The 16,192-nt window shown below is 35.2% G+C and overlaps 1 protein-coding gene across 5 annotated transcripts; it reads left to right on the top strand.

Annotated features, from left to right (window-relative positions):
* The first annotated feature begins 2,529 nt into the window (after nt 1–2,529).
* Nucleotides 2,530–15,842, top strand: LOC144839634 (uncharacterized). 5 transcript variants are annotated; one of them, XM_078695079.1, is made up of 13 exons: nt 2,530–2,844; nt 7,851–8,325; nt 8,759–8,833; nt 9,010–9,128; nt 9,429–9,496; nt 9,727–9,881; nt 10,029–10,091; nt 10,513–10,575; nt 10,975–12,048; nt 12,446–12,733; nt 13,165–13,192; nt 14,330–14,449; nt 14,831–15,842. In XM_078695079.1, exons 1-12 carry the CDS (start codon nt 2,842–2,844, stop codon nt 14,409–14,411), a joined length of 2,493 nt encoding a protein of 830 aa, XP_078551205.1. In that variant the 5' UTR covers nt 2,530–2,841; the 3' UTR covers nt 14,412–14,449; nt 14,831–15,842. The 5 variants fall into 5 exon arrangements, with proteins under 5 accessions (XP_078551205.1, XP_078551204.1, XP_078551203.1 ...); XM_078695078.1 differs by lacking the exon at nt 13,165–13,192 and having other exon boundaries at nt 2,536–2,844; nt 10,975–11,202; nt 11,293–12,048; XM_078695077.1 differs by lacking the exon at nt 13,165–13,192 and having other exon boundaries at nt 2,536–2,844.
* The last annotated feature ends 350 nt before the right edge of the window (nt 15,843–16,192 follow it).

Raw genomic sequence — 16,192 nt, 5'->3', positions numbered from 1 at the left:
ACCACCCCCACTACTAGTTAGGTTCCGATCCCCACCACCCCCACTACTGGTTAGGTTCCGATCCCCACCACCCCCACTACTGGTTAGGTTCCCATCCTCACCCACCCCCACTACTGGTTAGGTTCCCATCCTCACCCACCCCCACTACTGGTTAGGTTCCATCCTCACCCACCCCCACTACTGGTTAGGTTCCGATCCCCACCACCCCACTACTGGTTAGGTTCCCATTCTCACCCACCCCCACTACTGGTTAGGTTCCCATCCTCACCCACCCCCACTACTGGTTAGGTTCCATCCTCACCCACCCCGACTACTGGTTAGGTTCCCATCCTCATCCACCCCACTACTGGTTAGGTTCCGATCCCCACCACCCCCACTACTGGTTATGTTCCGATCCCCACCACCCCCACTACTGGTTAGGTTCCGATCCCCACCACCCCCACTCCTGGTTAGGTTCCGATCCCCAACACCCCCACTACTGGTTAGGTTCCGATCCCTACCACCCCCACTACTGGTTAGGTTCCGATCCCCACCACCCCCACTACTGGTTAGGTCCCCATCCTCACCCACCCCCACTACTGGTTAGGTTCCCATCCTCACCCACCCCCACTACTGGTTAGGTTCCCATCCTCACCCACCTCCACTACTGGTTAGGTTCCCATCCTCACCCACCCTCACTACTGGTTAGGTTCCCATCTCCACCCACCCCCACTACTGGTTAGGTTTCCATCCCCACCACCCCTACTACTGGTTAGGTAATTTCCATTTCTATGTTACACGATGACGTATGACCGCACTATTGCAGAGCTCATTTATTAGATTAAACATTACAACGATCACAGCGTAGCTAGTGAAATGATTAATGACCGTCCGTGTATGTTGAGCAATGTCTAAAACAATCGATAGGGATTTCTGCATCTAAAAATACATTCGCAATGCGATTTACTTTATATGGAAAAACACATAAAAAACAATTGCTAGTATAAAATCTAAAATCGATGAGATGTATTATGATGAACTGCTGCTAAACTGGGCCATGCAATAGATAATATAAATATGAATAAATTAACATGTGTTTCACACTGAAACAAGCAGCCACGATATTGTTAGGCAATGAGAAATAAGTGTAGGCTATACAACATTATAATAGTATAGTATATAGTACATTTTCTAGTTCTCCTTTCACACATGGTATACCGGAGTCATTATTATGAGTATGCATAGGCCTACTTTCTGCATGTGGTATGATAAATACACTATGTTTGGTACAATTATGTGCAATGTAATGTTACTGTACCAAACTTCTGGCTTAATAACAATTGCCATGAAATATGTTTAAACATCTGTTCACACACATGCTGATGAATTTATTTCTGGTACATTAGTCCAGCCTGATGATATAGTATATATACATGGCCTATACTATTCCTCATATTAATGTATATGTTACAATTACTGTATTCTGGCTCCACATACTTAAGATGTCACTTCTTAGGTTTAATTTTAATGGGCCTCAATCCCCCATACTTTAAAGATGTATTGTCCCCCTGAAAAAATAATTCTGAACAACATTTTTGTTGAATATGCCATCATTATCCACTTTACCAAAAATTGGATCCAAAAAAAATGTATTTACCTGAAAAACTGTAACAGTAAAATTGGCTGCCAGCCAATGGGTTTTTGATGGAATTTAACCATTTATTTTGTAATTTTTTAAGTGAAAACATTTTTTTTTCTATGGAAGTGATAAACTTTATTAAAACTACAAAATAGCATATTCAAAGTTTGATTTAATTAATCTTCATTTTTCATGTTTTGGGTTGTATTTGTACAATGCGATTTCTGATTTGCTATGCTACATATTATTTATACGCAATGTGTTGAGGCCTAACGAATTAGATTTTGTTTCGTTGATCTAATTAAACATATCCATATATGCACTTATCGCAATAATAGTTGCAAATGATTATTTTGATTGAATGGTTAATCACATAACATTCAATTAAGTCATGTACCTTTGTCCAAATTTAAATACAGAAATATTTAGGTGATACCGAAACAATATACTATTTAGTTTATATATTCTATTCTGTTGCTAAGCTCGGTATATTCATTATGTTGCAGGCTCCTTTGGGACTATAGTATAAGGCTGCGCCTTGTGAGGAGCCTCTGAGTGAAATATTGAATTAAAAAATAATAATACACAGGCCTAAAAAGATCACAAAGATCAAACCGGCCAAGATTGAAATGTAGGCCTCAACTACCCCATAATTATTTTGGTGTGACAAACGGTTGAACGCCCTCTAAAATCATCATTCCATATCAATATTATTTTGTTTGCTTATTATGACGTAATCAATCAATACCATTGATCGTATCTGTTGTGAATTACCCAACATTCATAACAGTATGTTTGATATGTAGCAATCATTAATGATGTTGCCAAGTGTGTATACATTATTATTGTGTTTTCCCGTCGTTCTATTTTTAGATTTTGAGAAGCATGTTTATGCTTATAAATAACGTCGTATAGTCCCGCAGTTACCGTGTTGAACTTGTAGTGTCTTTCCGCCCTACTGGATCACAATAGAGTACTTATCCGGAGGCTTTCAATGCTTTGTAATTCGGGTAGTTGAACAAAAATATAAAAGAGTGAGAAACTGACATAAAAGCCGGAGTTAACTATATTGAGATTTCATTTATTCTTCTGGATTACGTATAGGTGTTATCGGTGTGCATTGTGACAGATAGAGGCACGGCGTCCGGTAGTAGCAGACTATAAACTCTTGACATTATTATATTATCATTTCTGCTTTATATAATACGTAACAGCAGTTCAAAATGGTAAGTAGGCCTCGTTATATTAATGTAGTGTTTAATATTATGTGTGTGAATATTTCTACTGGATGACCGGGTTTAATTGAAATTGGATGGATAGCTTAAGAGGAAGGCAATCCAAGAGGAAGTATCCAGATACTATTGTATTATAAAATAATAGTTGCAATGAATATTAAATCAAAGGTAATATTATACTGTAGTACATAGACGGATTTAAACAGGTATTGTTAACTTCCGGTATCAGGTACCTGTCTTTTATACAAACCTATACTTATGAAGTAGCTCATGATTTCTACGCTATGACCATTGATTGCGGGAGTGTACCGGCATACTGAGATGAGTTCTTCTCAGTTTTTTGCTTAAAATTCTTATAATAATCTATTTCCAATCCTAGGCCTAACGTAAAGTAGGCCCCCGAAACATGGATTTGGAATTAGGGGATGGGACAGGAAAACAGTATAACATGACTAAAACACACTAGTTCTCTTGGTAAAGCAGGAATTGATGGGGTCACGGTAACTGTAACTAACCAAATACAGTAATCCGTCAGGGCTTTGTACCCCTCCCTTATTTTTGTGTCATTTTAAGGTCACTTAATAAATCAAATTTTCACTGAAAACTGAAATTTAAAGCAAACATAATCAAAATGGGTTTTTGGTATTTTTTCCTTTTTATAATTAAAATTACTACTTTTGTTGGTTTTGAAAAATTGTATTAATCTTCATTGTTCATGTTTTTTTTTTTGTGGGGGGGGGGGGGGGGTTGCGGAGACATTGACAATATACATCTTTAATATCATATCTGAATAGTTATTGTTAATGTTTGTGTAAAAACTTTATATTTGCGATTAAAATATATGATTAATCGATACAGAGCAGCAGCAGCTGGCCAGTGCTATTCAACAGGCTTTTCATTATAACAATCAGGTTTATGTTTTGTATAAAATCACTCAGACTGATATAATCTTGGCTCGTGCTGGATTTAGCTTAGGCCCAAATGGGTACGGATATATCACACCACACAGTAGTCCTCGTCGACAGGGATACATATTTAATTATTGTTCAATAGGCTCTATATGTTTTATATTTATATTATTATTTCGGAAGTATCGTATTCATGTCAAAACGAAAGGAAACCAACAACAAAAGTAAGCCCTAAAACTGTACAAAAACAAATGTCTATTTATAGAGGGTTGTGGGATGGTTAACATGTCTGTGTTAGCCTTAAGCCCTGGGGGATTATGGAGAAAAAAAACCTGCTCAGTCAAAGTAGTTTCATGGGATAACATAATATTCTTGCTAAAATGATTAAACAAAAATGCATTAATAATTTAGGCCTACCATGAGTGTGCGAACGCGTAAAATATTTATGTGAAAGTAAATTTACGCATTTTGTTTATTTGTTATTATGGTCTTAAAAGGATAGTTAGGTGAGTGGGTTCCGGTTAAATTGAATTTCAACGTTATCAGCGCCTCTCAGGACCTGCGTTAAGTAGGCCTACTATCATACTAGAGGAAATGTTGTAGAATCATTATGATGTGTAATGTGAATAAAGTTTACATCGGAAATTGTTGACGAATAATGTTTTATGAGAATACGGTCAAAGGCATTAAGTAACACAATTGGGGTTGGGTAGTTTTTAGCCCCGTTTGTAGCTTTGATTACTTGTCGATGGAACCAATCCTGCCATGTGTTGTTGGATCAGTTTAGGTGGTACAAAGGTGAACGCCAGCACGTCGTGATCAGGAGGTCGTCGATATCGTAAACGATTAAACAAAAAATGCATTAATAATTTAGGCCTACCATTGTGCGAACGCGTAAAATATTTTACGCATTTTGTTTATTTGTTTTTAAAGCAATTATGGCTTTGATAAGATAGTTGGGTGAGTGGGTTCCGGTTAAATTGAATTTCAAAGTTATCAGCGCCTCTCAGGACCTGCGTTAAGTAGGCCTACTATCATACTAGAGGAAATGTTGTAGAATCATTATGATGTGTAATGTAAACGATATCGAGTTATAATTAAATATACCATCAGAAAACACGTTAAACGTAACTATACAAATGATTTAATAGTCAAACAGTAGTATCAGTTTATCTTTCATACAATGATTATACATTTATACGAATACAAACAGTATATAGAAATGACAGCCGATTCTAGGTACTGTATCTATTTCCGATGTATCATAGGAATATTTGGTAATACAACATCACATGTATCTAGTATAATAACCTAACCTTACATGATACAGCCACCACATATAAATGAGATGGTGTATTACCAATTATTCATACGATACTTCGGAAATAGATAGTATGTGGAGATCGGGAATCGGGTGGAAATGAGCACATTTGGTCTGAACCAAAAAATGTTGCTTCATTGGTAATCTATTGATTCTTAATGTAGATATATATACAGCACTATAACATATTAATTAATTCAAAACATTAACGACTATTAATAAACCTCCTGCTAGTTTCATTTCTAATTCTACGTAGTAAAAGTCATTCACTGAATTCTTTCCCTCAGTTTTGTACAGTTACGGTGAATTACCTTATTATTTCATAACATAATACATCCGTTATGCTCGAGTAACACTATTGATAAAAATATAACTTTAATTAGTATAGTAGTAGAAATGGAATTCCATTTTTTTGTACGCAGCGAAGTTGGTGGAGTGGGCGGGGGAGGTGCAAACAACTTTCTATTAAATATATTTGCACCTATAGCTAATCCAAAAATAGACAAAAGTGTTATTATTTACTGTATCATGCTTTTAAAATCAATATCTTAAAATAACACAAATTTGGCAATTCAATCACTAAATATCACACGTTTTCATGTAACTGTAGTATACAATACTAATTTATATCTAGGTATTATTCTCAATGCCATTTCGTGATCCAACGTTGTATAATACCCGATTTCTTAAATAGATAGGTATTTTAATGTCTTCTAATTCTAACAATAACCATTGATACCATGAATAAGAGTAAATAGGGGTATAATCACGGTGTACAAAAGATCGATAGGGCCGATTGTGTTAATAGTAGCACACACCCATGTGTTACTCACACGGCCAGTGACAGTACTACCAATATGAATCACAACCCTTTCTCTTCAAAAATTATTCGGTTTTTAATTCATTTGAATTCATGCATGAAGTGTATCCACTGAGTACCAATGCCAGCAATGAAACACAGTATTTATCTAGAAAGATTTCTAAAGATGTTGAAGTTAAACAAACTTGCTTTTAAACTTTGAAAATAATTCTGGTATTTTTGATTTACGAAATTATTCTCTGTCTCTTGTGTACTTTTTAGCATGAGCCGATTAACAACAATACAGTTGGGAGGGCGCCCAGGGTTAAAAACTGTAATGAAATACTGAATCTAATGTTAAAAATTATACAAAGCCTACCAAAGATAGAACTTCTGTCTTTGAAAGTCATTGTATTTTTTCAAATTAGTATCCGCCTATGAATGTGAGTGTTTGTACGTGAACTAAACATTTTCCTTCAGTACCAAACAATGTACAGCACTTCATTGTCAACAATTAACCAATTTATATTTTGAAATAAAAAGTAACAGTAACAAACGATTAATATTTATTGCTTTCCAAGAACAGTACAATTTATGAAACAGCATAAATATGAATGAAAATAAATAAAGAGAATAATACAAACAAAGACTTGAGAGAAAAAAACATGGAAAGCAGTGGATAACACTTGTTTCCAAATTCATAGTCATACAAGTAAACGATTCTCTAGTATATGTTTCAAACTATTGGAGTGTCTACTGGATCTGTAAAGTTCTATCGATTCTCGATGGTGACGTCACTAATTTCTCCCAAAATAACCTGATATCTAACAAAAAAGATTAAGCAACATATCCATGCAGTGTTCTACCTATTTTAATTTTCTCAACACAAGGTGAATGAATTAATAGCATATTATAAAAAGATTTTGGAAACAATCGATAGTAACAGTTACATCAGCTTTAATCTGAACATTAACAATTACAAACAATGACTAAACCTAGTTGTCCACAGTCCACGACTATTGTAAAACACATATTCAATATATACCAAAAGACTTTCGTCCACGCCTATGGATGGGGAATGCAAATAGACACCTATTGTATGAGAACACAGACCATGCCCCAAGTCTGTAGTTATTTTCTTTTATGTTAGTCGATTTTTGTCACGAGCACAAGTAGTATAAGTATGAAACGCCATATGTGCCAAAATATTTATCTTTTTACTAATATTAAGTAAACACTCCGTCTAGAACCTAGACTATAGAACTCAGTACAGTAACAGTGTATTAGAGCCCCGCCTGTGGGTCACTTCTACTATACTTGTGTAATGAAACAGGGGAAATATATATGTTTTTTAACACTATCACCAACCTCTATTCTTGGGACACGCATATCACCCCACACTTTATTTAGTCCCAAGAATAAAGGTTCTACAGTCTACTGTATTGTTTTTTTGTACCATACCGAGCCGTCGTAGGGTATAACTAAATTACTTCATGGTTATGGCATTCGATGTAAAAAGGTGAAACTCTTATAGCTTTGATACAATACAATACACAATTCTTTTATTGTCCAAAAATGGTTACGCAGAACAGTACTAACAACTTGTTTCGTTTTTGGAATTAGGCCTACTGTATAAGGATTAGGATTTTTGTTTTTGTTTTATTCTTCTCATGCTTTCTACAGTTTGTCTTTCAGGGACGGGTTTTCTTCACCGGCATTAGTACTGTACTAACCGAAAAATAAATATTCCTCTTATAGGCCTATTTTTAAATTAATAGTGAGATTTGATTTCTCATGGTTGCATGTGTTTTGTGTATCACACCGTTGGTGGCTCCAACAATAGCTTTATGAACGCTTGGACAAGTGCTATTGGCCCCAAGTGTTCTTTGTTGTAGTATTGTTCAACAAACAATAATTCTATGACAAATCACACAGAATATTGAACATCTCTTGTTTTTGTTTTGTCTAGGCTAGCTTTGATAGTCCTGTATACGAACACGGCGAGGATAACTCAGACTACCCTGTAGCCATCACACACGATGATGACATAGATTCCGGAATCAAAGATCAAGATAGTCCACATTCAGACACTTCAACAATTGAAAAGAAATCCGATTCCTTTCAACAACCAGACGAGGACGATGACGACGACGATGATGAACACGAATATACATACCCTGACGGAACGGGTGGAACATTTGATGCCCCGGCTCCATCAGCGGCATTGATCACGGCACCGAAGACAGAAGACGTAATGATGACAGAAGTGGTCATTCCTGACAGCCGTCGAAAGACATCGATACCGGATTACTACAAGGCGCGTTCTTCAAAACCGTATAAGTTTTACGGTAAATTTCATTCGACCACAGTCGTCTGCAAGATTTTAGGTTATTGTTTTTTGGCATTGGTTTTGATTGCAACTTGTACGGTACTTGTTTTAAGAGGTATGTTTACATTTTTACTCTTTACTTTCAATTAGTAAATGAACACATTTTTATTGAATGTAAATTACATTGTTTTACTAAGTTGCGTCGCGATGTCACCCTTGCTGTTTGGTCATGGACCCCGAAGACTATTAGAACGAACTTGCTTTTTTCCTTTTCACTATGATAGCGTCCACGTTTTTAAGTTTTCGTCCTGCATAACTTACAGAGCATGCCTTGGTTTTAACATGTTAATACTCCATGGTTTAAAGGAACATTGATATAGGCCTATTGGTGACTTGACAAAAGCTTATTACTGTATGTTAACATCTCGAGTTACCGGTCTTATGAGCTGAAATATTAAATAGAACCTGTCGCTCTGTATTTTAGTAGGTATCTAAGTATTTCACTCAGTTCCTCAGTTTAAATGTTAACATTTCAATTTATATTTCAGTAAGCGTCGATCATGAATTCTTTCAAGACGACGAAGATTCAACTACAGCACCTACACCTACACAAATTACGTCAAGTAGGTTTTATTCTGTAATTTTGTTTCTTAAATAAGACAGGATTTATGTCAACTCTGCCACCACTGGCCTTATGTCAACAACGCCATCTAACGTTTGGTGGCCATTTATCTGCGTATTATCTATGTGCAACGATTGCCAAATTATAATAATATAATATATATTTCTTATATTTTAGGATTTACTTCTTCGATTTCGGTGTTAATGATCGACGGAACAGCACTCGTTTTTACAGAAGCTTTTGATGATAGCGAATCATCCGAATATAAACAACTTGCAATGGCAGTTGAGGAGTCTGTAAGTTTTTGTTTCCGACTCATAATTAGGGACAAAAGTAGTAAATTTAAAAAATAATTATTCTAAGCTATGATTCATAATTAAAATTGTTTGGTAATTCGATTCGGAATTTGTAAGATGCTGTACAAAAGGCACCAGAAGATCCGCTGAATAATTTCTGATACGAAGGCAACAACTCCAAAAAAAAAAGAGAATATTGAGAATTCCCAAAATGTGTTCTGTGTTTCTTTATTATTATTCCATCTGTATGAAATATGTTGAATAGAGAGTGCACGATGGTTTTTTTGTTTTCTGTTTTAGATGGATGATATCTATTCAACTGGAGATCTAAGCGAATCTTACGAAGGAAGCAAAGTTACAAATATTCGGTAAGTTTCCATTATGACATTCGAAACTGGATCGCCGTAGTTTAGCTCAATTATTTGTTCACGGAATTCCGTATGGATGGTAGAGTTTCAATCCTTTAAATCAATTACATACAGAACAAGTCCTTCTATAATTTTAAAAAGCGTTCCATATTAGTGCATTGCTTGCGCAAACGTTAAACATGTTACCAGCCTTTAATAGTTTATCCTATACTTTGGAATTGTTTTTACAGAGAAGGAAGTGTTATCGTAGAAGTGGAATTATTATTCAAATCGACAGTCCAAATCACATCAACTGAAGTAGAAGAGGAGATCACAAGTGATCTTAGCAGTAATAATAACGTACTCACAAACATTATGGTCGACCCGGATAGTGTTGCGGTGTCAGGTAGGTTCAAATGGTAAATTTCGAGCCTAAAGTTAGAATCGTTGTTACTTTGTGCCGAAACGTGATTAACTATAAATTATGTTAATATTATGTCATCACATTTTGAATTCATGCTTATTTAATCATTATTATTGATCATTGTTACAGATTATGATGACGAGATCCAAATGTCTTCTCCAAAACCACAGACCACTGTTACACCAGTTGAAGGTATGTTTATCACAACAAATGTTTATAATTAATTCTTTTATTAATTAATTAATTAATTTAAAATACATTACGATTGTCTCTAGGCCTAAACAAGGTCTACGAAGTTTAAATGTTCCCATAGAGCCAACGGATTTTCTGAAACAATATACCCGATTCTCGATACTACATCTACATTTTAAAACTCCAGTATCATAGGAAGATTCCGTGACATGTGAAACACGTGTAAAACTTGTATATTAATGAGATGTTGTATTACGTAATTTGCCTACGATACAAGACAATGCGGCACGGATAATCGGGTGGAAACGGCGGAAATACGTACATAATTTACATAATTTGAATTGTGAACAATGGACATTATAGAAAACCTTCCTTACCTTCTTTTTTTTAAAAATCATAATTTATTCGATTATTCTTACAGAGGATTCAACAACAGCTTTGCCAACAACCAACACACGACCAGACGTTGATTCAACGACTACAGGTTTGTGACAATAAGCAAAAATAATCAACTCATAGTGAATAACTGCATGATTGCAATCATTAATCCAATATTAACAATCGATTTAATTTTATTTAAACTTTAAAAGCATGTTGTTATTTGTATTTATTATTATTTTGTCCATAATCCTGTATGCTTGTGCACATTCAACACCTTTTTTCTCAATAGAATCTCTATTTGAAAGCTCTAAAAATCACATATTTCTACTTTTGTCAAACCAATGGAAATTGTCTAAAAACAATTTGTTTAAAATGGAACATTGCTGATGAGTTTAAAATTGAGTTTCAATTATGATTGTGTATACTTTCATCTGTCATTATTTCGTTTATTGCATGCCATCACATATTGTATTCATATTCTTTATTGCACGTTCTTCTTCAGACCCAACAAAGTCTATTACAGATTTTTCTAAAAGATCAACTACAGCTTCTCTTCAACCTGTTCCATCAACATCGTCTACTACTCGTTCATCCCAATCGGTTTCATCTTCCGTCTCTGCTATTACAACACAGAAGTCAACGAGTTCTTCTACATACAGTGAAAATATTTCATTCTCTTCTACTTCCTCACAACCTCTTCCATCTTCTTCTAAATCAACTACTTATCAACCTATGTCGTCTTCAAATCCTTCTAAATCAACTGTCTCTTCGACTACCCTTCAATCTGTTCCGTCTTCTTCTAAATCAACAACTTATCAACCTATGTCGTCTTCAAATCCTTCTAAATCAACTACTTTTAAACCTATGTCATCTTCATATCCTTCTAAATCAACTACCTCTCAACCTCTTCCATCTTCTTCTAAATCAACAACTTATCAACCTATGTCGTCTTCAAATCCTTCTAAAGAAACTACTTTTGAACCTATGCCATCTTCATATCCTTCTAAATCAACTGCCTCTTCAACTACCCCTCAATCTAAATCAACAACTTATCAACCTATAACGTCTCCTAAATCAACTCTCTCTTCAAACACTACCTCTCAAACTATGCTATATTCATCTTCTAAACCATCTTCGTATCCTTCTAAATCAACGACTTCTGAATCAATGCCGTCTTTATCTCCTTCTAAAACTCCCTCTTCAAATACTACCTCTCAGCCTATGACGTATTTACCTCCGTCTAAAACAACTACTTCTAAACCCGTTACGTCATCTTCTCCAGAAGGACAGAATTCAACTACTAAATATGATGCTACTGTAGAGACAGTATCAACCACTAAATATGATGCTATTGTAGAGACAGTAAAAACGACTGCTACTATCGAACCTGTCAAAACAACCATAGCTGCCACAATCACAATTAACAAACAGACTCCAGAAACAATGTCAACAACCATCAAAACATACCCACCCACTGGAACACCAACAGGTGAGGATATTCCAGTTTCAACAGCAAAAACAATGCCGGCCTCCTCTCCGTTTGTGGGAACAACGGAAGAAACTTCGTCAACAACAGGTATTATCTTATTATGTCAGACTATTAAGCCAAACGTTTAATTTTTAACAGTTTTTTTGCACATATTTTCAGCAATAATTTACATAATGCACCACTGTAACCTGTATGTCGCTTTTGATTGATCATATCGCTATTCACTAAGTTAAAAAATAACTAATCTATTTTGTTTTGTTACATTACAATTAATATGTATCAAAATGTAGAAAATGTATTTATCCATACGTGTACTACGTATTGTTAAGTACCGTAAATTTGTTAAATACATTGTGATGAATAGGAATAGTTAGATTAGTAATTGCGTCCTAGTGGGAACCAAGTAACATGTAACTGAATAGTAATAATACTGTGTACATTTTATGATTGGTTAACGTATGATTCACACCGTCCTACTTCGCAGTAATTGATGTGAACTCAACATGCGCTGAGAAACGCGACGTTCTTGTTGAAGAATGTGATTATTCCAGCATTCCATGCCCGTGGATTTACTCGTGTTTGGAAGATGGTTCATGGAATCCGATTCAATGCTTTAACGATAGCGATATAGTTGGATGTTTCTGTGTTGATGAAGACGGAACAATGCTGCCCGAACCGACCACTTTTGACGGAACAGCACCAAATTGTACAGCAGACGCGAGCGACTGGTTCTCAACGTTGTCCTCAGTCTCAATCCCTCTTCCTGTTGGTCGTAAGTTCAAACTATTATAATTACAGACGTATGTTTCGTGCCAAAAAAGTACGAGAACATGGGCTGTTAATGCGTCTGTTAAGATTTATGCCTTAACCTGATAGAAAAAAAATGCTGGCCGTATAGTATACCATAATTAAGATTGCCCTAAAACATACGTAGTTTCTTGCTATGTGAAGAAATCAGATAAACATAAGCAGTAATGTATATATTTGCCAGCCTGCTCACTTATACACCTCGGTCCCGGCAGTGTTTGTAATTGCGATAATACAATTATTTCCACTTAAGCGAATTATATTCGTGCGATCTGAAAGCGTTGCTTTATGCGTATTCATATTTCCATCTAATGTCCGAATGTGCAACCAAAAATAAAATCATAATTAAAGCTACGTCCGATTACATAATAACTTATAAATATCATTTACACACAGGTCGTAAGAAACGCCAAATCTCATCTCGGTACGTAGGTCTAACCAACTAATAAAATGTATAATGTCTCTATCGGTTACGTAACCGTTAGTCCGTTTCATGATGTATGTGGGTACTTTAGTACTTAAGTAATGTATCGTGTGTGCTATGTTCGGTGTTACCTGCAAACAGGCCACCAAGCACCTCTAATCAAAACCAAACGATACCCTTGCATTTAAATGAAATTCGCACACTTTGTGCAGTTTGCTTCGTGTTAGGATTATTGTACTGTAAATGCGGTATTTAACTGGTTCTAATTAACTTTATATATATTTTAATGTTACTGTTCCATCCTTGTATATGCCTAATAATAATAATACAATACGCTTTCTTTATATACCTCTTAATGTCGGTTTATCCTACAGAAAACAACTACAGAAATGTTTCCATCTTAGAAATTAGGATAACCAATTATACTGTCTTATATGAAAATGACGTTTTTACAAGTTAAATCAAAATACACAATGATAAGTAAGATCAATAACATTTAATAAATTGAAATACATTGATAGTATAAATTTATTGTTATTGATCATGACGTCATTTGATTAGACTTTTAATATATTTTCATTGATCGGTAATCATTTATATAGTTCACTATCGTCAGTCTTTTGTTCACATGTTTTTCTTGTTTTTTTGTTTGTATTTTATCATCATCTGCACGCTAACCTCTCTAACATAAATATTCATTTTCGTTTTCTATATCCAAATTAACACATTAATGTCGATTGAGAATTTGTTTGCATATATCATCATCTAACCCTCCAACATGAAATTCATTATTTCGTCTTCGCCATTTTTTAAAAACTAACCGATAATTATCTCTTTTAAATCGGATAATTATCAGATAAATGTGATAGTTTTCAACCTTTGACATGATGATAACATTGTTGCATTGTGATTGGGCACTTGCTTTTTCGATAATGAATGATCATGCGCACTTGTTTTTTAATTAATTCTGATTGGTTAAAACTTAACATTGACCGATAATTCTTGTTTTGGCTGCGGATTAAATAGATTTAATATGTGTACGGTATACGCAATACATTCATTCATTCAAAATTATACAGTACTAGGGTATACGTTAGCCTAATATTTTACCCATTTTTTTTTTATAATTTACTTCAGATCAAAGTATGACCTGCTCAATCTCACAAGTAAAATGCAAAAACGGAGCATGCGTAGAATTTTATCAATTAGGCGACGGTAATGATGACTGCGGTGACAACAGTGATGAAAAATTCCAGGGTAGGTAGAGACCTAGCTAATAAAATACTCCCCTCATATTAGTAATAATAATAACAGAATAATGTGGCATACAACACGGATAGAAGGCGCTATGATGTTATGACGTATTCATGGATATAAAGGGTCTTTCAAATCCCCTGCTCCGGTCTTCCTGCTCCGGTCTTCCGACTCCGGCAAATAAAATCAAACCTCAATGCTTTGTTTCACGACACACTAGTACGCGTCTGCGCGCCAATCGATATACCCGTAACCGCATATGGTGATAACTTTGAGGTTCGATTCACGATTTTTTGTAGAAAAAAAAATATTGCATCGGATGCTGTGCTTTTCCTTAACCATTGGATTTTTAATGACTTTTCATATTATTATGTTTACTTTTAGATTGCGGCGATACCCCGTTTGAGTGTCAACCAGAACTATGTGTCCACTCTGACTTTGTGTGTGACGGTGAACCTGACTGTACAAACTCTAAGGACGAAGAGGACTGCGATTGAACAATTCCTTAAAGAATGCATTTTTTGTCTACTATTCCCGATCCGACGCCCTCTCTGGTTGCCGACGCCCTCTATTTTCCTAGACACATTGTCAAGGACCAGGAAACTTTCAGTGTCACATGACACATGTCAATAATAATTCCTAATAGAAAAATGGACACACAACAAAAATAAATCGTTTAGCACACCATACGAATTGTATCGGTATCCAATCGGTTTATTGTTTAGTTTACTTTAGGTAATTAAAACTATCTCGTTAATAAGACAACAATTTAGGGGAAAACACCAAAGGAAATTATTATTTTCCATGTTAAATATTATTGAATACGCACAGTCATATTATTATAAAAGACAATTTGTTATACTCGTTATACATGTTAAGTAGAGGTTAGGCCTAATTATGTCTACTTGTTTAGACTTAGAGAATCGGTAACGTATTGCTGGGATCCTATGAATGTTACATAGATTGAATTGGTGCTTATAGGTCTGCTTAAAAGCTATATCATTCGCTCTACCAAAACAAGTAGTTTCAATATTTTAAAGCATTGCAGAAATAGTTGTTAGTTACGGTTTAGCTAGATCTGGTTTAACCACGGGGAAAAATAAAACACAGGTCCATGCATTGTACAGTATAACACAGTACCTAACTTGTTTTTATTGTAACACACGACGTGGCACTCACGACACAGCATCAGAGCCAGTCAGGTGATCGTGGGTACCGCGTCGACCGTAAATATGTGTATATTTATATGTATATAAACTATAGGCAGATTACATCCTCCCCGAGTACCATTCTTGCCTGAAATCTAGCCTAATAATTCCATGTACTGTACATATTCAATGTGGTTGCTTTTTATACATTAATTACTAGGCCTAATGTAGTTTACTTTTATATAAAATTATCGACATAAAAAAAATATCTATAAATCTTCCATTTCAAAACTACTTCGTTTGTTACAGTTTATCAAGTTTAAAACAAATAATGTGTTAGTTTTAAATGTTAAAAAATAGATTCATTGGGTAATTCAGGGTTAGGTAGTCTTCCAGAGAAGGGCATTGGCTGCCTTATTATTTAATAAAAAGATGTTTATATTCATTGGTTTTTACAGAAACAGCTCGATTGAGTTTTTTTTTTTGCGTGTTTGTACTTGATTCGCACTAGGACGCAACGTATCCACGCAAAATTACGTAAGAACAACTGACGACGTACTGTAAGCACGGTGTCGTAGACTCCAACATTATTTTCTGC

This window comes from Antedon bifida, chromosome 4 (genome assembly GCF_963402885.1).
Source record: "Antedon bifida chromosome 4, ecAntBifi1.1, whole genome shotgun sequence".
Lineage (NCBI taxonomy): Eukaryota > Metazoa > Echinodermata > Crinoidea > Comatulida > Antedonidae > Antedon > Antedon bifida.
This window is presented reverse-complemented; position numbering and strand designations above follow the sequence as displayed.